The 25,526-nt window shown below is 42.3% G+C and overlaps 1 protein-coding gene across 6 annotated transcripts in view; it reads right to left on the bottom strand.

The window, feature by feature from the left end:
• Positions 1-3,853: 3,853 nt before the first annotated feature.
• RPS6KC1 (ribosomal protein S6 kinase C1) overlaps positions 3,854-25,526 on the bottom strand; it is a 92,117-nt gene continuing 70,444 nt past the window's right edge. The window contains exons 12-17 of one of the 6 annotated variants that reach the window (XM_050709611.1): positions 23,671-25,248; positions 23,310-23,399; positions 12,035-12,117; positions 11,102-11,197; positions 6,082-6,226; positions 3,854-4,256 (exon numbers count right to left, since the gene is read on the bottom strand). In XM_050709611.1, the coding sequence (XP_050565568.1) occupies positions 4,219-4,256; positions 6,082-6,226; positions 11,102-11,197; positions 12,035-12,117; positions 23,310-23,399; positions 23,671-25,248 (2,030 nt within the window). In that variant the 3' untranslated portion in view covers positions 3,854-4,218. Of the gene's footprint in view, positions 7,997-11,101; positions 11,198-12,034; positions 12,118-23,309; positions 23,400-23,670; positions 25,249-25,526 lie in introns of all 6 variants that reach the window. The other 5 variants (XM_050709613.1, XM_035557849.2, XM_035557858.2 and 2 more) reach the window with 5 other exon arrangements.

The raw sequence follows: 25,526 nt of genomic DNA on the forward strand, positions 1-25,526 counted from the left end.
ACCGTATTCAGAAGCAGCAGCTTACTTGATTGAAAGCCCCAGCCGTAACAGCGCACAAATGATTAAACAAGCAGGTTTAACTATCTTGCACTGACGAGGCATTTGTCAACACAGTCTCGGCATTTACGCCTGTCTGCGGCAAGTACTGCACGGTGTCAGGAGCCGAGTAGCTGCCTGCCAGTGAAGCCGTTCCCCTCATGAGAACACCACAGCACAGGCTCAGCACCACTCTCGGAGGGCTCTGTAAGCTGCTTCCTCCCTCCCCATCCCTCCGGAGTCCTTCACCAGCAAGGTCTGAATTAAAAGTAGAAAATAAAGAAAGCGTTTCCGAATCTTTTCTATCCATCTTCATATTAAAAGAGAGTTAACCCTAGGCAAGTCTGTCTAGGTGTGCGAGCCGGAGCTAAAACAAAGCTGGGGAAAAGCAGCTTTGATTCACAGCTCGCAAGCAGCTACCAATGATCCCTTTAATAGAGCTTGCCACATCAATGCAGCCCGAGCCACATGTGACACCCATTAGGGCTGGGGAGAGCTCCCACGCATGTGTTTCAAGGAAGCAGCAGATTCCCCAGTCCCAGAAGCTGTCTTCATCACAAAAGTCTAATATATCAGAAGACAGGGGAAAGCTCGGCTTTTAGAATGCATTTTTTATTATTCAGCCTTCAGTGGAAATGTCACCTTTCTAAAGCAAGCTGTTATCATGCGTTTCCCATGCCAAACACATGGCCTCCAAGGAGAGGGTTTTATCTCTACATTTCTAGTGATTTGTATTTCTCTTTCAAGGAGCTCCATGCCTTAAGGCACGTGAAATGCTCTCAGCACAAGGAGGTAAGGTTACACGAGACGCCACCAAACAGGACAAAAAAACAGGGTCGGGAGATGGCGCTGCTTCCGATGGCGGCTGCGGTGCCCAATAATCCCCGTCCCTTCACAGGTGTCACCCTTACCCATCTTCCTTGGTGGGGCCCATGTGCCCATAGAAGCAGCACCGTGGCTGGCACGGCACGGCACGGCACGGCACAGCACAGCTGCCCTGCGCCTGCCAAGCGGCCAGATGCTGCCACGCGTTGGCATCTGGGGCCTGGAAAAGCAGCCACCGTCTGCATTTGGCGGCGGATCCCTACCCCGGCAACTGAAGGAGACAAAAGGAGGAGAGCGGGAGGGGGAGAGGGAGGCCTCTCCTGACAGTCTCACTGGTGATGATTTAGACAAAAACCTATTGTTCAGCAAAGCAATACATTTTGGGGAATGGAGGGGAACCAAACCTGCATATTCCCAATGCTGTCGGAGCCCAGGGTGCAAGGACAAGGGGTTATGTATGAAAAGAAATAAGGAGGAAACCAGACGCCTGCCTTCCTCTGCCCTCAGCTCTCCGGTCACACCAACGGGGAAGGCGCAGCGCTGCTTATCACAGGCTTCTCGGCCTCAAGGCATGGGGCACGCACTGCCTGCCCCACACCTCCAGCACCCTACAGAGCACCCCCCTCTCTTATGGGGCGGGCAACTTGTCCAGGCTCCCACAGCAACCCGGGGCCCCACCAGGGCTGAGGGAGAAGAGCTCCAGAGCTCAGCCTGGCTTGGGGCAGCTGTGAGGTGGCCACATTAGCCACAACCTCAGGCCTTCATATAAAGCATTAGCTTATTTCTTTAGCACTGAGTCCGAAACGAGGTGTGTATGCCTGAAGTAAGAAAGCAAATATGTTCTTAATACCTGTTTTCATGGAATTGGCCTCTCTGTAATTCAAGGGTAAACTCCTGACCACCGCAAAGTCTCCCAGCCATGTGAAGAGGGCCGGGATTTCACACTGTGCAACACATTACGCTGTATGGCCGATCCTCTCAGAATTCTCCTCAGTGCCACAGAGCACCTGTGAGGAGCCAGAGCCACCCAGGCCATGCTCACAGAGTTCACCTCTCACTTCACTCGGCTTGCAGGACACCATGAGGAAACAGGGCCTGGGCTTGGAGGACTTCCCTGAGGTCTGAGTTCCCCTCAGGGCTGAGGCTGGAAAAGAAGGAGGCAGAGCAGCAGGGAGGGAGGTTAAAAAAAGTCCGGAGAAAGGATATATGCCACTTGGCTCACGGTCCACAATGCTGAAGTAGCTCTTCTCCATGCCTGGTTCATAAAGGAAGATTATGAGCTGGCAAATGCCAGAGCACAGTGCTCAGGCAGGACCGTGCATGGAGCACCGCCAGCCAGCAGTGAGCCCTAAATCACCATGCAGCACCATCCCCTCTCATGGAGGTTTCTTCTCTGCTGTCCCACCACCATGCCGGGCACCATAAAACTCATTACTCACACGCTGCTGCAGTAAGCAATTTCCTAACCCTTTTACAACCATGGCATTTTCATACTGTGGGAGCAATCCTCTCTTTGGTTTCATCGTTACGTGGGGATAACAGCTGCATCTAATAATCCAATTCCAGGTCCCGGCATTCTGGGATGGCATTTCAGAAGCAGAGGCACAGGAAGTGTGAGAAAACCTGTGGCCAGGGCTGAGGGATGCAACACAGGACATGGACTGAGGGAGCTGGGCAAATCTAGAAAATACCTCAGTGAGAAATGGCTCAGCTGAGGGACGGGTGTGTGAGAAACTGGTAGAATAGGGCGCAGAGGAGTTCAGCGGTGGAGGAGATAAAACCGAGCAGGTGGTAGAAGAAAACCAGAGTTTCTTTGCTTGGGATATATCTTCACTGGTGGGGCACGGCAGCATACAGGCAGGACCCAGCTCCACACCAGTGAGGCCCCCAGGCACCTCGCCTGCTGCCTCCAGCCCCCGCTTCAGCCACGCTCCCCGCGGCACAGGAGGAGCTGTCGGCATCGCAGCCAGCAGATCCGCTCTCCTTTTGTCCGGCCACACTGCACCTATTTTGATTCACAGCTCTGTCCTTCATCACCACCCGGCTGCTGTGGTGAGATCATGCCGTGGCAAAACGGCTCTGTCTCCCAGGCACAGAACAAGGCTAGCAAGGCTTTGCTGAGGACTGCTGACCCCTGCAACATCTGCTCCTTCCCTAGCTGGCCCATCTTTACCCCGCTCCGACGCTTGCCAGTTGGCTTATCTACTTTATTGCCCCCAGAAGGACTTTTCCCAGACTTGCCAAACTTAGGATCTTGGCAGTGAAGCATCAAGGCAACCGCCTACAGCCTTCCCAAGAGGATGCTAGCTCCCTGCTGCCCAGCAGCACGCACATCCCCAGCCCTCCTGCCCATCCTGGTGCCACCGCAGCCCTCCGGCAGCAGCTCTAATCCCTCCTGCTGGGTCCCTGGGCCAAGAAGATGGGGACAAAGCTGCCTTTGGAGAAGGAGAGCCTCTGGTCGGCCAAGAGGCAGCAAGGTCCTGTTGAGGCAGTGCATTAAGCTGTCACCTGCTGCTGGGAGTCTGGAGCAACCTCTCTGCTTAGCCTGGATTAGCCCCTCTCTGCTCTGCAGCAGCAGTAAACGGGATTTCACTGCATCCACCACTTCTGCCCCAGAATTTTGGGGTTCCTTGGGGACACCTCGCACTTTGGGTTAGGGATGCCACAGGAGATGGCTCCGCACCACCAGCAGCAGCTGCACAGCACCTTTTAGCAAGCCCCATTCCCCCCTCCCGGGAGCTGGCTGTGCTGCCCCTTGCCAAACCTCTCCTCTGCAGCCGGGCCCCACAAGGCCCCTGTGTGTATCTGACAGAAGTTACAGGCCTCGGGGAGCTCGGTGGTGGCCGAGGGCAGTGGTGGGGCCTCTCACCGACACCCGCTGGGGCCTGGCCTGGAGGCCTCCTCACACATAGCAGCGGCCTAGGAGCGGCTGCATTCAGCCCCCCACAACAAAGCACGCGCAGAAAGCACAGACACGAAGAAATCAACAAGTGCACTTTTTCATTTTTATTGCTTAAATCACTGCCATAAATCTCGCCAGAGAGGAAGTTTCTGTTTCTCTGGCTTCCTACTTCGTGTCCTTGAGAAAACAAATGACAGCGTGCTCAAAAAAAGCCCGCAGAGGTTTACTTCGCACTTCCCCATGTGTTGTTATGCTGAGCGCTTCATTTAGAGAAGGCTGACCTCCCCAGCCTTCTTCATCCCAGTGCCCTTCGCTGCGGGGACGCACCAACGAGCAGGTTTAGAAATGGAGAAGAGAGCCGAGGAGATGTTCCAGAGCAGATAACCCTGCCAACTCAGCATCCCGAGGGGTGCAGGGAGTCAGCATGACAATAACTGCTGTCTGGGAGGTGATTTTCACAGGAGATATAGGAGCTGGGCAACAAGCACGGAAGCTGTGAATACAGCCATTAAAAGCAAACAAAGTTATGCCCCTTGTATTTCATGAGAGGCAATTCCTTCCTGAGGTTGCCTCACAGCAACTCTACTCAATACAAATGAGGTCAGAGAAGATCGGGAGGAGCTCAAAGACTGTTGAAGAAGCTCAAAGGTGGAAAGAAGGTAAAGAGGGTCAGAGAGAGGCTCATGAGCACTCAGAGGATGTCAGAACAGGCCAGACACTCTTCTCAAAGAAGAGAAAACAAGGGAAGAACAGAGATGAGCACAGCAGAGAGAGAGATGATTTTTTTTTTTTAAGAAAATGGCAGCAGAGGAGAAGAGGTCAAAGAAAAAATGGTTGCAGGTGTCAAAGGTCAGTGAAGAGAAGGTCACACAACACAGGGAAAAAGAGCAGAGCAGAGAGGAGACGACCAGTGAAGGACAAAGAGGAGAAGAGAAGGTTAGAATGAAGAAATCCACGAAGACAAAAGAAGAGAAGGTCAGAGAAGAGCCAAGAAAAGCAGAGAAGGTCAAGGAGGGTCAGAGAAGGTCACAGCAGGCCAGAGATTGTTGAAGAGCATGTACAAGATTTCAAAATGAAGACAGGAGTGGAGGGGAGAGGAAAAGGTCGGAGAAATGATGGTCATGGGAGGTCAAAGAAGGTCAGTGAATAGGAGGCTGGAGATAGAGAGGACAAGATCAGAAAAAAAGAAGTGGTCAGAGAAGAAGAAAGAAGAGAAGGTCAGAGAGCCTTCATATATTTTTTCTCTGCATTTTAGAGGACAACAAAAAGATTAAGAGTGGTTCAACAGTGTGCAATGAATTATCACTTTGAGACGTCCCAAGTGTGTTACCTACTTTACCTAAACACTCAGAGGAGATTAGGAAAATCTATAAGCTTATTTGGCTGCGTTTTACATAGACTCAATAACTCCTGTGAACAAAATTGCAGGTTTGTTTTGCTATCAGCCATTAGGTGTCACAGAAGGTGCAATGGACATTGCACTACTTAACGGTCAGCAAAACAGAAAAGTGCACCACAGGGCTTCATAGGAGGCACCAGAAAGAAGATAATCCTGAATATTTTCCAAGTCAAAAAGCGTTGTTCAAAGGAAGAAGTACAGAGGAAATAGAGGAATATGTGTAAACGTCAATATAACATATAATGCAGGTTAAAGAAAAAAACAAAGAAAAAAGGATAGAAACAAGATTTTCTTATGTGCAGTTAACACCAGACTGCTTTCTTTAGCAAATCCATTATTTGAGGCAATGGTAAGGTTATGAAAAAACAGTGGTATAGCAAAGGTGTATTTATGGCAAGATGTCTTGCCAAATGTCCTGTTTCTTCTGATCTCTGTGATCTAAGATTTCCTCTCTACTTAATGTTGCACTTGAAAAAGAAATATTTCTGTGTCATTAACTAAATCAAAGCAGTTAGAGTCACTGGTCATTTGGTTTCTGCTGGTATATAGTGTTCTCCTGCTGCTGCTTGTCCTTCTGTCCTAGATTGTACTGCCTTTACTCAAAACCAACATGCTGGCTCAACCTGAACAAGAAAACGTTTTGAGGTAACATGAAAATTTTATTTTATTTTTACAGTTACTGCCAGGCAAATGCAGTGGGACAGATGAACACAAGCGACAACACTATCAGGTGATGCTAGCAGCTAGAGAGCCCCAGGGATGGAGTCAGGTGGCAGAGGGAAGGGAGGTGTCCCTTGAGCAACGAGCCCTCTCCAGAGTCACAGCCGGGGCAGTGCTGGAAGGAAGCTCTGTATCAGCTTGGTGTCCGCAGTAGAGATTTCCTACCCGCTCGGTGCAGGAAGTTGTTCCTGTGGCTCACCTGAGGGAGTTCCTGTTATGAAGCCAGAGGGTGGTAGGTTGAAACACAGTTTCTGAGAGTGAGGTAATCTTGGACAGCACTCCGTAGGCAGTGATACTAGTGACCTGGTTACAACCTGCGGTGTTGTTACAGCCCCTCTGCTGGCCTGGTGATCACAAGAAAGGGAAGAAACAAAAAAAAGAGGGGAGTGGAATAATTTTAAAAGGAAGAAAAAAAGTTTCCAGATTTCCTTTGTTTAAGTGAAGCATTTTCCTTTTCCACTTTATTTGAATACACCGACCTGGTGTCTAACAGATGGAGACTGTGCAGATGCACTTTGGGGAGTGCCCATAAAATACACTGCTAAAATACAAATGGAAGAATACTTTTTTTTTTTTTCTTTTTGGAATTGTAAGTTCAATAATCATTGCTGTCACCTCATTTTCCCAAAGGAGTTTGGCCTTTGTTCTCCGGATAAAGCTGGAAAGAAGTTAGAGAGCCAAAAAAAAAAAAAAAAAAAAAAAAGACAGACAGCAAAGAGAGCATTTAGGAAAGAGTACAGATTCATAATCCATACAAGCATCACAGTGCACAGTATTTGTACATCAGGAACCCGCACAAGCGTGGCTGCTTAGCAGCAACAGCAGTGTACAGCAAAATATTCTGCGTGTCTCGTCTTCTTTTCCCATTCTCCAGACCTTCCTAACAAACAAACAGGTCAGCTCATTGGCTCGCTCCCAAGTCTTACCCACTAGGGTTTGCTAAGAGATGTCACTTAGTCATTTGGCATGAGCAAATCCCAGGCTTCTTCCTGTTCAAGCAGCAGAGTGGGTGAAGGCTCTCTTTGATTTATTAAGACTATTAACAAACAAACAGAAGAGTTCGGAAGCTTCCTCAAGCAGAAGAGCATGAGCAGAAAGGCTTTTTCCTGAAGAAACAGTTAAAAATAGGACACTTAGAGGAAGTGAAGTTCATTAAGTGATGAGTGGTGGCTGCAATGACGAGAGAAGATTTTCTCCTTTTTTAATCCATATATTTATTTAGCATTATGTTTTCTTGCTCCTTATTAGATTGCAAAAGCAGCAGTTATCTGACTGAGGAAAAGATCTCCCTTACTGTAGTGACTTTAACATGTAGCTCGTCAAATATAACGGAGTCAAGAGTTTTAAACAGACATTGCCAGCCAACAAAGTACAACATTTGACAGGATTATTTGCCTTTTATATGCTCTTTCCACGGTTTGAAGTGATATGCCATTTTCAAGACACATTCCACAGTATTATGCAACAGCTTTCTTAATTTTTAATGGATATATTATTTTTAATGTGTCAAGTTTTGCATAAAGCATTTTAGTATTTTATTCAGCATATACCATTAATAAATTATTTGTTCCTTCCTCCCCCTGCCCCGCCACAGCTGCACTTAGCATAGCGAAATGGTCTACTGACAGTATAAAAGATATTTTCAACTGGCACACTCTATAGACACTTCCGTCACCAGACAAAGCACCAGGAGGGCATTCCTGTCTCTACTTAGTTGACAAGCTGGCAGTGCTAAACATGCTACCCAGCAGTTTCATCACAAATCACCCTTTGGTGAAAAGATTTACACACACGTAGCAGCCAGTTGCCATAAAAATAAGCTAGCACCCTGTACAATCAGTGATTCCTGTTAAAAAGTGTTTGCTTTTGGCATGATTGGTCCGGCATCCTTAGTCATAATGTCCAAATGAGCTGGGACGTCCGAAGGAAGCAAGTCAGGGTACTTCTGTGCCAGAGAAACCTGTCCACTTGACCTGAGTTTGTTCAGAGGGAACACGCATCTCTCATCTCACCAGGTCTGCCCATTCTATGAGGGCAAAAAATGGATGAGATTTGATGTCTTCAACACCAGCAACGCCAGCACCAAGACGCTCCGCAGGATTAAACTGCAAAAGCTTGATATAAAAAGAAATATATATATATGTTTCAGTGAGTAAGAACAAAAACAACTGCTTAAAAGTTCCATAAAGGTCTAAGGTAAGGGACATCCTACCGTTTTCCTGCTCTGAGAGTTACTTTTAAGAGTGTGAAGCATACTTGAAATTCCTAAAATCCAGTAAATGCTAGACTCTCCTTTCCTTGAGTCTCAGTGACACAGTCTTCAGAGACTACTGATCACAGCAGGCAATACCCTGAAGCACTGCACATTGGGACTTCGTTTTAAGCACAACCTCGTTTTTAAAAAGAGAACAGCAGCCAGAGACTACATCTGTAGAACTCTGGACACTGCATTTGCTTCACATTAACTTTTGCCCACACCACTGCATTCAGGCTACATCAGGGACATTGGTCTGTAACTTTCCATTTCATAAGTTGTGAGTTGGTCCTAAAATACCAGGATATTACAGCCCGTTCTCTATTTCCTAAAAAAGTTTTTAAAGAGTTCTACAAATGGATTAAAACTGAGAAATCAAAACTCCAGTGGGGGGAAAAAAAAGTGTAATAGCTTCATGGAAATTTCCTAAGATTCAGCACCTCTCTTGCTTTTTATTTGTACATCACATGCTGAATTCATGTGAAAAGGAAATCACAATATTTACATCTGTTTAAAGATACCAATCCATATAAAAGGGAATGCAGAGGTAATACTCCAAAGAGACTAATAAAGACACACAAAAAATATTTTGCAGTTTTAGAGAATTGTTTATACTCTATTCAATTACACCCAGTACAAAGGCAGGGTTTCTTTCTTGCTCTTTCTGCAACAGCTAATGGGATAACTTCTCCCAGTTGTCACTTGGAACAATGTGTATTCATATCTCGATGCACTCAACATCTAAGTGAGTCTACATCCATAAACATATGAATTTACACATTCTAAGATAGCTCTGCTATTTGCAATCATAATGCCACATAATAAAGGTAGCTCAGTGACAGGGAATAGTGCTGCTCTGAGATCTTCCACAAGGCAGCAGAAACAGATGCAGCCAGTGTCCCTCTGCCTTTGCTATAAAAAGCACCAGCAGGGGGAAAGTAAGCACAGGCACTTTCTGCAGTCTGTCTTTTCAGGAGAACTTTAATCTTAGAAAGCAGATGCATCACAAACTGCAAGAGATACCTATTTAAAAGTCACACTGCATATTTTCTTGGTAGTAAAGCCTGGATGTGCCTGAAAAAAAAAAAATAAATCTTGGGTGCAAAATGCCAAACCAACATAAAAAAATAACAACCCTATTTTTCAGAAGAGCGCCAGAAATACAAAGATCTCTGTTTTCTTAGAAAAATGGTTAAATGAAGGAGGTGTTAACAATGAAGTCACCTGCACTGGAAGCCACAGCAGGAGATGTCTGACAGTTTTCTGTGTAGCTGAACACTGAACCCAGAGTTATTCTGTGATGCTTTGACCTGTTTACCCTTGGCAGTGGGGGGAAGGAAAGTCGCAATGACAAATTGCTATCCATGCCAAGAGAGCTTTCTTCCTTTTCCTGACAAGGCTTCCTCAACAATGAATGGCAGCTTCCTTGGATAGTCACACAACAAAAATGTGATTTACTAGCTCATATAGCTGAACCTCCACCTGACAAGTCACCGGCCTGTACTAGAAGGCTTAACTGAACGGGCACTGGGGTGCCTGTTCTCTGAACAGATACAGCCTTGTAATACATCTGCAAGTGGCAGAGATATATTTGCCACTTAGGTTGGCATATTTGAAAACAGGCAATACGTTAGTCCACAACAAAGAGCAATCCTGTAGTGGCAGGGAAAAGTGGACTGAATGACTTAGTTTGTCTTCACTTCTACTCTTCTAGATGGGAAGAATTCCCTTCATCAAGTGTGGTTTTGCTTTTCCTTATCCATTTAAGTCATGTAGCACCTGTGAGTGAGGGCAACAATTTGCTACCATCTAAAAATATATATGCAGATTATACAAAAATGGGATTTTTCTGTAGTCACTTCCCTCCCTGCCCTTGCCAGAAACACACAGATGCATGTGAAAGTGCTTTCACTGCATGCCACCTAGTCAAAATTGGAGGTCCAAACTTCTGCTTGCACTTCCATTAATCGCTTCACAGTAATGGCAAAGAAATCAATCTGTCACTGGGTCTTTTGACTTGCTGCATTTCCAAAACGTCCTTCCTTAATTTTCTTGAAAAACTACTTTTTCCATTCTGCTCTGTTCAGGCCTATATCTAAAGTGATGTCATTACTGATGTATTCACTAGCCAGACACTCTTCATTCAATGCTGAACTCCATAGTTCATACACGTTACTTATTCTGCTCAAGTGGAGTAGGTCAGATCCAGGCTTCACTTCCACAGTTAGGTCAAAATTAACTAGCGGAAGAGAGAGAGTGTTCTGATATTCAAGACCCTGTACATACAAGTTTATTTTCTCAGCCATTACTACCTAACAGTAAACTAAAAGTAGCACTCAATACTATTCCCATTAGTTTGAAATTACACAGTAAATCACTCTGGAAGGTTGTCTGTATTTTGAGAAGTATCCCACTTGGCCTTTTGTCAAACCTACCAGATATCTTCTTATAAAATTCATACTATTCACATTTGGAAGTACTTTTCTCAACAAATATCACCCAGAAGGTTTCCTGGAGAACAGCAACAGATTTTCAGCCACAACAAGGTCATCATTTCTAATTAGTGTGTTACAGGTTTCATGGTACTTAGAGCTATCTTGCTGAATTGGCTTCAATATTTTTTAGTTTAATTTAGTTCATCACAAATGTTTCCATTAACAGTTAGGACAGGATTCCAAAAATGGTCAAGTATCACTGACAGGTGTTTCCAAAGCACTCAGCACTGACCAAACACGTTCTTCAGAGAAATGGCAAAGCACTCTGGTTTTCTACAGAGACAGAAGTCAAAGTTTCCAGAAGCAACAAGACAGCAGGACAAAAATCATCAGTGCTGACAAAAGACTCATCCACATTCCTTTCAGCAGCCTTCTGTTCTTACATTTACTTCACCAGAACAGCTCAAGTATGCAAGTATTTGTCCAGATTGCTTGTGTACCCATTGAAAATGAATTTCCCCCTCAATTACCTGCTGAATCAGTGATCTGGCCTCCTTTGATACATGGTCTGGTATACTCAAAGAAGTGTGTGTGTTTATTCCTGATGGATGGCACTCAACCAGAGTCTGGGAAAAAAAAAGAAAAACAAGTCAGATCCATTTATTGATTCAGAAAATGTAGTACTGGATTATCTTCTAGTATACATATAAATTAACACAAACAGCCAAAAGTTCAGTGCTTCCTAGTCTGAAGTATTGATTCTGGAAGGAGTGTCTATAGGTACTACATCCCCCTGGAGACATGCTTATAGAACATTTACACCACGGTGCTCTTGCTCTACTGCTCAAACTTAAAAAGTTTTGGGGTTTGGTGAACCTCACTTTTCCTCATGTGGAACTGCACGAGCAATCAATCACTGGTTTGATTTGGCCAACCTTGGAGTACTGAAAATGGCATTCCCAAGGGGTGGTGACGTCTTCCAGCTTCCTGCTTCCATACTAGATCATGTTGCATCATCACATCAGCCTGATATCTCATAATGAAAGCAATTCACCAAGAGAGTCTGCTCAAGCTTGAGTTCGTGTGTCACTGTGACACATGGCTTCTATACTGTACCAAAGAATACCTCTGAAACTAACAGGAAAGGGAAAAAAGTTAGGGAAAAAAAATAATGTTCAGACGGAATGTTAGACAATTTTGATTTTCCTGTGGTTCAGAGGGCAACATGGCTTTTGGTTATTCTTTACAACCCTGAGCTCAATACAGCTTTATTGAATTACTCTGCTGAAGCTTGAGCATGTTTACTATCTCTGGTCCCGTGAGGACCTAGCAGAACTAGGCGACTCATGTCTGCAAAGCACATCCAGGTTCAACACGCAAGGAAATCACAATTGGGCACACCACTTGTGAGAAACTACTGGTCATCACATCAGTTTTATAAAGTAACTTGACCCCAGCCCTACCTTCCCAGTGAGGAGTTCAAAAAGAATGGCACCCAGGCTCCACCAGTCACAGGCTTCTGTCTCTTCTAGGATAGCTCCAACCTCTAAACACGAGACATTTCAATTAATATTAAAAAGGTCAGTTACACCTTCAAAATTAACATATATTTACAAGGTGACTGTTTAATGCTGACAGAACATATACTAAATACCACAGAGCTTTCATTACGCCTGCAATTTAGTTAGCCCTTTAGCCACCTACAGATTGCATTGTTCAAACACAGCAGCACTATACATTTCATGCATAATTTGCTTTTTCCTTGCACACACAGGCATTTTCAAGACTTGTAGGAACTATAGTGAGGATTCTGCTACACTGGACTAAAACGGGACAGTGACAGATGGCAAAGCAAAACACATTTAGAGAATTTACCCTGGTAAGAAGAGCTGGACTGGCAAGTTTGACCTGAGGCATCCACAAAAGCAGCACAAGAGACGTTATAATAGTCCAGTGCATGCTTTAATTTTGTCTTGGAGAGCAGGATTCATCTCAAGGATAACCGGCACTCTTTGCTGAGATCATCATGGTAGGCTTTTCACAATAGCCTCTCATCCCTTGGGAACTAGTTGGAGATGCTAAATCTGCTTCATAAAGCCTAGTTACAGCTAGCAACTGTGCTGCTCCAGCTCAGCCTAAACTCACTTCAGCTACCTAGGAGCAAAAATTTGTTTTCCCTAGCACCCAGCAAGAATCCAGTGCCATCTTATTGCTGTCCATGCACAAGAGACAGCGGAGAGGTAAGGACTTGTAAAAGCCATTGCCATCCACATTCATGTGTTCAACAGCACGATGCATGCAGCAAACTTGGCCTTCACTGACTCAGGCTTTAAACTACAAAAATTATTGAATACAAACACATTGCACAGTCTGCTCTAAATCAGGCAGAAAAACAGATTGCAATGAAGTCTTCATTTTGACTGTCAAAAATGCAGAAGCTGCACTAAAATAGCTTTGGTGGCAAAAGACACACCAGATTCCCAGCAGAGGACAACAATTAGCATATAGTCACATAGCTGTTGCTGTGAAAAGCATTGTGGCACGTTAGAAAAATCTTGCTCATCATTTTATGGAGCCTAGCGTGCGCATGGCCAAGGAGAAGCACAGATGAGTCAGACTCTAGTGTCAGGGAAAGGAACACGCCAGACCCAGACCTTCCCCAGAGAGCACAGGGGCTTGCAGAGGGCTGCCCCCTTGGGGAAGATGCTCAGCACCTTAAAGGACTATGCAGGGTTTGCTGCTGCAAGAGCATAGGAGGATGGCTCTGACATTGTTTCTTTAGGTAAAATTTTCGTATCACATTCAGTGTATGTGATATACATTGAAAAATTATTTTTCCTTTTTTTTTTCTCCTCAGTTAATGGCATTTGAATGCCCAACAGATTAACTGTAAGGGTGGCACACGTTAGAATTCATTCCACTCCTTATAGACTACTATTTCTATCAGTACAGAGAAACTTTTACAAAGATCTAACAGCACCAACATGAGCAACTGTACTGGTATAATTACTTGCATTTTTAAATCGTTTTAAGATCACAGGGATCTAGATAATCTCAAGGTAAATTGAGACAACTTGTGTAAAAATCAAAATCTATTCTTACAATTTAATTTTGCTTTATTTTAGAAAGAGAGACCTTCTTGATAAATGTCCTCTAAAAAAACTCAGGCCTTTCCACATGAAACAGCTGGCAAAAAGTTTCCACAGCATCTCTCAGTAAAACCTATTGAACAGAAATGCCTTTCCAGTCTGACTGCAACATTTAGTGCTAGGAAATCACAATGATATACATTCAGACACAGGATAATATGAAAAAAAAAATAAAATCTAAAAGACAAAAACTTTAGGCATCTTTAGAGGGGAGTTTTCCTTCCTGGGTGTCTTTAATCCTAGACTAAGACTTACTACTGTAAGAGCACTTCCAGTATACAACAAGCCAAAACAAACGTCACTGCAGAACTCTTACAAAAAGAGCACTGAACTCTTCCACCACTGTTGTCCATGAGCAAAACAACACAGATGGGATAAAATGAGAAGAGTCGAGCTGTGCATAGTCCTCTCCATATGGAAAGGCTCTGACTGGGTTCTCATGCACAGAGCAGAAATTGTCTGATAAGTCATCTAAACCAACACAGAGGAGAAAATGGAGAATTCAGCTGAGGGGAAGATCTAAATATCCTTTTTTACAAAAAACGAAATATAAGCTCCACTTTTCTTCCCACTGTCCACTGCCTGCTGTCCTGCTGCTTTCCCTAGGTCCCACAGTTTCCTTACTTTGGACTAATACTAATGCTTTCCTTAAAACATAAAAATAAAAAAAAATCCATGTGAATACTACAGATAAACATGTGTTGTTTACATTCCCTTACTTCGAACAGGTCACATTACTTCTGATGCAGTACACCGATCGTAATAAGTTCAGGATATCACATCAATATTACTGCATTTTATCTTGACTACACATCATGGGAAAATTTAGAAACTATAGATTATGAAGTGCTTTCAAGTGATACAGAGTAGCTAGCTAATGTAATATACCACGCAGGGCATATGCTTTTTTTAAAGCTTTAATATTGCCATAAATCTGAACTACAATATCTGCCTTCACTAAGAAAACATTTTCATCTCAATCCATCAGCAAAGTAATTTAGACAATAAATGGTAGCGACCCATAAGCCTAAGTGAATAACGTGGGGATATTTGTGCCAGTTCTTTACTTCATGAACCTTGAAATCAAGGACCTTATCCACATTTGTACAAACATAAACACGCGCGCACACGTGCATGGTGTTGAGGTTTCCAGGACTGGCAATATAAAATTTGCAGAAAAAAATATTCATATTTACAAATACAAAAAAGAATCCTTTGAAATTGGAGAAAGAAAAAGTAGGGTGAAAAAAAATCAGTAGCTCTTCCAACTTTATTGTAACTTCATTACAAGGAAAAGCTTCTTTCTTTTCCTTTCCCAGTGCATGCCCACACGATAGCTAGCACCAACTGGCGCATGTGAATCACAAAACTAAATTCCAGCACAGAAACACTATCAACAGCAGCAGTTGGGGTAACTGAAGGGAAGGAGATTTGTAAAATGCTATCAGATTCAGAGAGAGACAGATGGCACAGGTAAACAGCTTCTCTTCCCAGCACTGTCCTTCTGAGCAGCTGGACTCAACCGAAAGGCCATTTCTTTATGGTTTCCATACTTATCTCAATATTTGCATTATACACAGCAACACCTTACTTCCTGATACGGGATCTGTAGCTGACAACGTGCTGTATTTTTAAAGAGAAGTGCCAGTCCTAAAGAAGAAAAGCAGAACTTCACCTCTTTTGAACACACATCCTTGATGATGTTATTAATACCAAGACTGATTTACTCATTCTTCCTACAGGACCTTAAGCTGAAATACACCCTTTCATACTAAAGGACTTCAAAGGCTTTTACTACCACACCTCAAGCATTTTCTCCCAGGTATGGTTTCTTCCAGGGCTCCTGATGACCCCATACTAGTTAAAATAAAAGAAGCCAGGCTTAAACCTAGTCAGGTGGACTTGGAAATTCACTGTGCCACTGAGACCAGGTCACTTGCAAATGATCAGAAAGAAAAAGTCAATCAAACTTTGTAGGATAAATTGTAGCATCCAAAAAATACATCTGAATTAGGAAAAATACATCTGAATTAGGAAAAACAGCTGAAAGCAGCTCACAAGAAAATAGGCTCAGTGTGGAAGTACTGCTTCTGAACACGTGAGAATCAGGGTGGGCTTTGCATTGAGATGGCTTTCCTGGAATTAAGAAGGGAGCATTTGACTCTTAGTGGATTGATAAGAATTTCAAAACCGGAGGCATCCCTCTCCCTCACTCTGCCTTTCTAGCAGAAACAGCAGAGCTTCAAGCATCGTCTCTGCACTGATCTGAAAACAAGGACACCCATCTGAACTGCCATCAGGTGTCTGAAACCATTAAGGAGGAAATGGACCTGTCTAACATCCTGAAAGCATCAGACACGTTTTCCCCTTCTGCTGCCATTAAGATAAACAGCATTGCACAAAAAAACATTAGAGTCCCTTCGGAAATTCTATTTACCTTACACTCATTTAATTTTAAAAGCTTACTATTTTATCTTATTTTAATATCTATAAATGTAAAGAAGCATTTGCAGAGAACCAAGTAAAATGAGTCCAAGCTAATTCACTCTATGCAGATTCAGTCAGCCAAGATATGAGGTACAGTCACTACATAATACATCACACAAGCAATCCACTCATAATGCTTTGCCTAAAATGCTTTAGCAATTTATAAAACACAGTATTGAACCATCTACAGTTAAGTATAAAAAGTTTATCATGGTCTTTAAACAATAAAGTAGTGAGGCAAGTCCAATGAACATCTGCTAAGATCAAATGAAGTATGAAAATAGGAAGCTTCATCTTAAAGGTACTCAATAACATATGAGCTTCTATGTTCCTCTTTGGAAGAAATTTCCTCATGTCACTAACAGAAAAAAAAAATAGAGGCAACTATATTTTTTCTTCCTTTTAGCAACGCAAGATGGAATTAAAACTTCCTCTAAAATAATCAGGTGACGATAGAGACAAAGAAACCTTTTACTGCTCTGTTATCAAAAGAAAGCAAACACCCATTTAACCCTTCAGCTATCTCTGTTGATTTTCAAAAGGCGTCTTCTATACTATCTACAAGTTTCAGCTGCATTATTTAAAAGAAAAATGGAAAAAGAAAAGAAACCACAAATAGGTGAATTAGTTTCTTGCAGAGTTATTAACTGCCTTTTACACCAGCCAGACTGAATTACCAGATTCTTCTACAGCTTCACTACATCTCGCTGCTTACTCTAGTTAGAGAGTCTGCAAAAACCACAAGATCAGGTACTTCGCCTAAAACACGCAGTGTACTTGCAACATGCCTGAGTGCCCAGGCACACCACATTATTTTCAGAAAATACCTGCTACTCCCTCCAAACCTCTGCTTTTAATTACCTACTCCAGGCTTATGCCATCCTGCTATTTCGGGAGCAGTCAGCTGTTAGTGTTTTCTGCGGGACACTCAGGTGCCTTTGGAGAGCTGTACACCTCCAAACGGTTGTACAATTGTTACTCCCAGCTTCACAATAATCACTACTTTTTCTGCAGCTTCAGACCTTTTCTCGTTATTCACACCAGCCGTGTAGTTTCATGTTAATGTTCAGTCCCCTTTCTTATTGCCAGTGCTTTTAAAATCAAGCTGGCCTGTCCTTCTACACTTTTGCCCATTCAAAAGCCCTGTTCTTCCTTTCCTTTTTAGGATCGTCCTGAAACATTAATGTCACACAAAAAGCTATAACAGTCAGAAACAAAATTGAGGAAGTCCAGTCTTACACTATAGCCATGAGATCAACCCACCCCTCGACACCTCTCACGGTCAATGGCACTTTAATCCACCGCCGTTATTTTGCTTCTTAAACAATCTACTCCAAATTAAATGACTATAATACAAAATAGCAGAATTTAATGAGTGCCTGCAAATTTCTACTGAAAAACACACGCACATAATATGCAGGTTTTCCAGCATCAAATATCTGTTTGGTAAATAGAGGCAGACCATTTTTGTCCTGTGCAGAAAATAAAAATTATAGCACACAGGCTAATAATAGCATCCAGCAATTTTTATTTTAATGCCATATGCTTTAGGTTATCAGCTGCACTTCACATCTGTATTTTCAATCGTCTACAAGTAGAAGTTACATCTTTATTTGGGAGCATGAAAATCAGGCTGCACACTGAAACATTTTGGTCTGTTTTGGGGCAAAATCGTTTACCTAGAAAGCCTTCTTTTGGTTACATTTTGCATTGTGTACAATTAGTATCAGGTTAGATAAAACCAAATATAACATATATTTATATGCAGGCTTCTGTGAAGGCTAGTTTACGTCAGTAAGGCTTGATTATAGCACACAGCTTCTGAAAGCATGAGAGTAATACAATGCATTACTGATGGCCAGTTTCCTACTTCTATTTCCTACAAAGCTAAGCTTCCCGATCTCAATAAGCAAGTCTCCAGATTTTAGTAAATGCAGCGTGGAGAAAACCCACGGTGTGGACAAGAAAGAAAAAAAGACTCCGACGAGAGCACAGTTCTGAAATCTCATCCTCTGATAACTCCATAGGGATACGACAGAACTTATCCCCGGTGCTGGAAAGAGAGCTTAGAGAGTGTAAATAAAACACCTCATTCATACACTGTATTTACATGTTACGTTAGACCAGCAAGCCACTTCTACGACATCCTGCTTTACAGGTTAGCTTGAAAAAGTACCTGAAAGATTTCTCTTTACATGTAAATCCTCAGCTTAATCTGTTTTAGCTGGAAACAGACCCGACTAGCCTGTGGCTTTAGACGATCTTGTCTTTCTCATAAGTATTAAGCACACTATGGAGGGGCTTTCTAAAAAGAAAAGTTACCCATTTTATTTTAAAACTCACACTATCAAGAATGGAAAATAATTGTTACTCTGCTTAAAAGGTAACAACATTTTGTATTTAGGATCACAAAGATTGCAAAACCGATACTTAAATAACAGAAGGCGATCATTTGCATTTCAAAATTCATCTATCTTGCTTTTCCCTCAATTAGACCAAAACATGTTGATTCACAGGTTTGTGTGTGCGTTTGTTTCTTTTTTAAACTTATTTATAGTGCAGAATAATGGCCCCCCTGCTAGGTTGGCATTTGCTCAAGTTTCTGTCCGTGTAAATTGAATCTGTTACTGGAATTTTCCCCCCTTCAGAATACCAAGGCACATTAACCAAGAGATAAAGAGATACGCTGCTGATACTATCAGCCACCGGGCAGGTGGATAACGTGAGGGATTTTTTTGTTAGTTTTTGTGGGGTTTTTTGGACAAATATGTGATAAGAGTTCTCAGGGGGCACTGAGAGCAAAGGGCTATTTAAACAGAAGTGAATCATTCTCGTCTGATCTGCTAATAACTTTGTATTCAGACATCAGCTGCTTCGCACACTTTAAAACACCCAGAAAACAAAATTACTATAGAGAAAAGTAAAAACCAAAGAAAGCACAACAAAACATGTGAGCCTCACATTAGTCACCTTAACCGTATTAACACGGCAGAAAATCTCAAGTGACAAGTGCTTAATTTCTTCTTTAAAAGCAAACAGGTTATTCTTGGCCAAAACCCCCATAGTTTTACTTGAAGTGGTGTTGAGTTTATAGGGGATGATTTATAATCCGCCATTTCCCTGGTGGTTTATAGAAACAACACTTGACTTATCATAGGTGAACAGCAAAGATTTAGTTTGGCCATTAATCAAAGTATAGCACGGGCTCTACTTTCAAGCATCTGCAGCTTTGTTGTTCCAGTAGTTGCTTCAGCATCAACTAGTTTTTTAAGTAGAAATATGCGGGAGTAAAAAGACTTAGCCCGTTTTACCAAGATTCAACGGCACTACAACACTCTACAACTCCGAGCTTGTAAGTACAACCCTTGTATGCAAATCCTTGCAAATAAACCTCGCCTTCAGCCTCCAGCCCTTCAGCGAAGTGAGGCAAATTAGAGGCAGCAAGAGCCACAGCAACATCCATTAATGGTACAATGCCACCTGCCGTCACCAGTGCACAAGTGCAGCTTCTTGCCGAAGATTTATTCCTGCTTTTAATTTACGCACGATATAAAACGACAATTGCTATTTCAAACAGAATGAAGCATACTGTCAGCAGGAAACAGCACGCAGCTATTTAAACTATTCCGTCCCCCATCTTTCTGACACTTCTCCATTTATAATGGTTGGATTTATTCTGTTACTTTATACATATATTGCATAATCCCTCTTATATGCATGCAGTCAACAACTCTCCGTTTTTCATAGGATAACAGGAGCTGAGCAAGCCCTCGCTATCCACCGTGGAAAGGATCTGATCGCTGCTTCTGTACCGACACCACCTTCCTTTGCTTTAATACACAGTTACACGCTTGGGTATGAAAACCTCAAACACAAACTCCTAGGGTCCTGTAAGCAAACCCCAGCACACAGCTGGACTTCTCCCCTCCCCTGAGTCTGAAGAGCTTCAACATCAATATGTTACTACCCCTAGCCCCTCCAGAAATTAGATTCTGATATATGAATTGTAGAATTTAGATCCCATATTTTCCTCCAACCAATAAAGCAACTTAAAATTCAAATACACCCTCAGACACTTCACCGCTAAGCACATTATATAACTTGTAAAAGAGTAACACCTAAAACCTTACCAATTAAAAAGATAAAATGGTTTCAAGTACATTTTTATATCTTTCACATAACTCTGCAATACAATTTCCTACCTATTTTAAATTGAATATATCCTGCAATCTATTTAACTTCCACATTCACTCTCTCCTTTTTCTACCTATGAAATTTGCTCCTCAAAAACCAATGCAGACCTGTTCTCAGACTGTAACACCAGACCCTAACAGATAGCGCTTTGGCAAAGACATCTTCCCTTTTTTGCATACTTTTAACGAGAGCATTAAAATAACAAAAAATTGAAAGTATGTTACATATAAACTTACCATATCCAAAACCTACTCTGTCCTGAGCTCAGATGAAAACACACACCAAGCTAAACACACGCAGACAAAATTTGCCAAGCCAAGTTTCACTGCATCTTCCAGTTAGAAGTGAAAAGGAGAGGTCAAGTACCCAGAGGTATGGCAACACAGCCCACAACACCGGACACACCAGGAACATTCAAAACAAGGTAAAGACTCACTTTGAGTCACTTTATTTAGTCGCTGTGTTGTATTATGAAGAAATAAATAAATAAATCATAAGACCTGATTAAATTTCATGAAGATCACTAGTTCATCTCTACAAAATTGCAGCCTTTTCTTCAGCAGGAAAAAAGCAAGCTGTGAGAAACATTTCTGATCAATTCTAAAGAGCAATTGAAAAAGAATTAAAAAAAAAAAACACAAACTCGCCAATTTACCTTAGCATCCTGAATTGAAACACAACTACCATTTCAAAATGGTTAACCAGGAAGCTGCTTGAGGAGCAATTGTCATGATAAAGGAGAGGGAGAGACGGACTCCAGGGACACCACACACTTCTCAAAGGGAAAAACGATCATCCAAGTAAGGCCTGTTTTCCTGTAACGTTGGAGTGTTCCTAAAGAAAGCCCACTAATGGGATTATTTTTATTAATACTGATCAAATGTTTTAGGGCAAGACTTTGCAGCAGCAGTAACCCTAAGAAAGTTACCGTGGCCTCAGCTATACACGTTATTTAAGGTATGCATGGTAAACCTTTATACAAAACAAAAATGGCTCCGAAATATATTTTGCACTGCTAAGTTATTGCAAGTACTACTCTACTATGCAAAAATTATCATGAAATAGCTACACTAAAATCTGAGTACACTCTGAACAAATAACGCTAAGATCAAGAAATACGAAAGGTAAGACTCAGAGCAGTATCAGTTCAGCTGTCTTGCGTCTACCTAATATTTGCACTTGCAAATCACCCTGCAGCTCACAGTTACAGACACACAAAGCAAACTCCAGTTTGGGGTAGGGCAGAGAGGAGAGGGCAACTTAACCAAGAAAAACCCAGATGGATACCACACCTGTGCTGTGAGGTGGAAATAATGATGGTGCAGAAAACTTTATTCTTGCATATGGGGAGTTCTAAATATTATTTCAACTGCTCCCTAAACACTTAATTACTGCAGGAGTTGGCTGGTTGGGGCTTAGGGGGCAAAAAAAAGAAAAAAGCTTCTCTTTGGATCCTCATTAAAACACAGAAAAATTAAGCTTTGACTTTCACAGCTCATTAATGGTGACAGGGTGGGAAAAGGCTGCGCTTCCATCCTTACTACTGCTCAACTGGGGAGAGCTCTGAACGAGGCTGAGGTAGGGAGGCAGGAAAATGCCTCCTTCTATCACAACAGAGCACATGTTGGCAACCAGGGCACGCTTCTATTCCACAACCACAAGAAGTGCTGTGAGGCTCAAAAAGCAGGGATTCCCCAGTTTTCCTGTTCTTAAATTAAAGTGGGGTGACAGTAGAGCAAAGGTGCTGGTTTTGCTTTGATAATAAAGCATTTGTTTTCTGTTTCTCTGTAATACCTGCCATTTCCCTTTTAACTCGCACCTGGATAGCAAAGATTTTATTTACTATTAATCTCAAGAGGCTGGAATACAATTTTTTGTTGAGATCCTGCCACCTGTATTCACAGAAAGCAGTCCCTTACTGTATTTCAGTCAGGGGGAACCAAGTCACAGAATAAACACCTGATGCCAAACTAAGTTCAGAACTTTTGTCTTTTACTGTTGATGACTCTTATCTTCAGCTTTTTTTTTTCAAGCATATTCGCAGACTTTGAGCTTGAGAACTACCTGCATGCCAACTTGCAAAGCCGAATCAGACCGTGCACTCAGCCGAAAGAGTACATTGGCATTTCAAATTTAGAATCAAAAAGACAAACTAAAAATCTGAATAGCCTCCCTGTAGTTATTTCAACTCTAAAAGTAGTTTCTTTAACCCAGCTATGAAACTTTTAAAATACGAAGTTACAAGTAAAATATCCGATTTTTGGCTGTCACAACCATCAGATGACTATAATATCAGAAAATAAATTGGAAAGAGGAAAAAAGGGAGGTCTCAGTTTCAAGTGCCATCCTCACTATAAAAACCCAAGAGATATTGATTTTATCACCCTCATGATTGATGAAAGCAGTTCTAAAGAAAAGAGCTCTCTAAACTATTTCAAAGCCCTCTGCAGCTCATCAAAAATGTCAGAGGCATCTCTGAGCCTATTAGGGTTGTATATTTCAAACTGCTATATGTTTTTCTCCCATACTCTTTGCATGAATAAACTTTTGTATTTTTAAAGTTCATAGTGTTGCCTTTTCAGTCCGCCCTTTTCCTTATTTGCTCTTTTCAGTTATCAGGATGTACTCACACATAACAAACAACTGAAAGAAAACAGAACATTCCTTAAATGTGCTTAAACAAGTCATTCAATGCAATTACACTTTACAGAAATGCTCTAGCAAACAACAACACAGTTAGCAATAAAGCAGTTACAAACCCTCTTGGCTTTTTAAGACATTCGGTAAAAAGAAAAGAAATTCTAGCAGATATTGCATGATCTTGAGCTCTGTGTTATAGAGGCTCCGTGAGAAAACGAAAGCTGCTTATCTACTTTCCAAGTGAAACATTGTAGGTGATTGCTCTAACCTGGGGCACAGTACATTCTCTCTATGGCATCGTTGTCACAGGAATCTTCAACCTCCCTCCACCTGCTAAAATACGTTAGCTGAATGTGTCCTAAAAACAAAACGACAGGAGAAATCAAAACATTTTTCCCTTCCATTTTCTGCAGAAGTGAACTGTAATTACTCCTTTTGTAGCTAAAAACAGTATCATTAAGAATAATGGCATCATTAAGTACTAGAAGCTATTACTGGGGGTGAATTTGCTGCACTGATAATGAAGCTCTAGACAGGAAATGAAGATACTAATTACAAGATAAAACGCCTACTCAGTTAATTGGAAGCAACAGCGAATAAAAAGAAATGCATTTGCAAAAGTTCCTGACCTCTATCATTCAATAAGATGTTGTTTGGGTTCAAATCGCGGCACACAATTCCTTCTCTATGTAAAGCATCAAGGGCTACAACCATTTCAGCCGCCCATCTTTGAATGCAGTCCTCTGGGATGTAAAACCTGGAGGTTATCGCTAATCTTTCGTCGAGGTCCTGAAAAATTTGATGTATTTCCTTCTCCCCTGCTACTGCTATTTCGTCTTCCCCCTTTGGTGCTGTCTTTTCGCTTTCAGATGCTGGTAACAAAGCCAGGTTCGCTTCCTCTTTCCCAACGTCTTCAGTTTGATCAGAAAACAGCAACACTGCTTCATTTCTTATCGTATCTCCATCCGAGCTAACATCTTGAGCACCTGAGAGCAGGTTGGAAACAAACAAACTTTCTTCTTTGCTTGCCACTTTTAAGGAGCAGGCTCCAAGCCCTTGCAATAGAGCCCCATCTTCTGAACTACCTACCTCTTGGTCAGAAGTACAGAGGGTCCCAAGAGCTCCCTGCGTGACACCGCTTTGTCCATTCACTTCCCCGTGGGAAGGATCACCCAGTTCTGGTGCCACATGATCTGGCTCTTGATCAAATGCTTTGCATTGCTCTGCGGAATTATTTAATTGTAAGACATCGGGCGTTTCTAATAATTTTACTTCCAAGATGTCCATATCGGTTTTTGTAAACTTTGCTGGCCTTGACACTGCCGCCTCCTCTGTTTCATCAGACATGCCAGGTAAGTTTATCAGAAGATCAGGCCTTCCTTCATCAACACTACTTACATCATCAGAAGCAGCATCCTTAAAGGAGATAACTGGCACAGAGTCGTTTGAACCCCTGCTTATGGTGTCATGAGCTTTCACAGCCATTTTGCTCTCCAGGGCATCCAAGCTTCTGTCATGACCTGAAACAGGAAACAATGGCTTCAAAGGTTCTGATTTCAGGTTATACAATTTTTCTCCAAAATCAAGGCCCAGAAGCTCACTAGCGCTATCTTTGCTGTCTATTCTGAAGAGTTCCATGGGGCTGTTCTTTGATTTAGTTAGCGAGTCCAATATCCTAGTAGGACTGGGTATTTCTGATTCAGCATCGTCAATGAAAAGCTTTAGTTCCTGAGATGGAATCTGAGAGCTGAAGCTATCACTGCCAACAACAGTGCGTTTCTGCGAGGAACTTCTCTCTTTGGTATTCAGACCTTCGTTCTCCAGTTTAACCACAGGTTCCTCATTTAAAGAGCCAGAATCAATTTTTTCTTGCCCATATTCATTGCATAACGTTAAATAACTAGTAGTGCACTCTTCTTCTGAGCTGGATGCTGAGTCCATCCACTTGGAACTCTCCTGGCCATCTTCCTGGTTGCTGCTGTCGTCCTGAGAGCTCGGCGTTAGGCTGCTCTTCAGCGGGATCACCTTCAGCATGTGCTCCCCATAGCTTTCTCTGGAATCAGTGCTGCTACCGATTTCTTTAGGACTAGGCGTTGGCCGCTCCAGGTGAATTTTAGTTGAACTGCATGTTTGGGGTTCAGGGATTTCAAAGCTCTCTTCAGGGCTTCTGTTTAAGAACTTACTGACATAAGACCACAGTTTTCCTCCTGCAAGAAAAGAGAAGGGGGAAATCTCTTAATATCACTCAAGACATAATCAGTTTCACTATGATACAGGAAAATAACCCACACTGACAGAATATACCACCCCCTTAAGCCCATAGAGCAAGTTCTATCTGCTGCCTCAGTAGAAAATAATTACAGGGACCACGACTTGCTTTTCAAGCAGATTTGTATTAATACATAAATATTTAAATAGCTGCATCTGAGATTAAGCTTTTTAAAAAAAAAAAAAAAAAAAAAAACTTCAGTAAAGTCTCATTTCA

Source organism: Cygnus atratus, chromosome 3 (assembly GCF_013377495.2).
Source record: "Cygnus atratus isolate AKBS03 ecotype Queensland, Australia chromosome 3, CAtr_DNAZoo_HiC_assembly, whole genome shotgun sequence".
In the NCBI taxonomy this organism is placed as follows: Eukaryota; Metazoa; Chordata; class Aves; order Anseriformes; family Anatidae; genus Cygnus; species Cygnus atratus.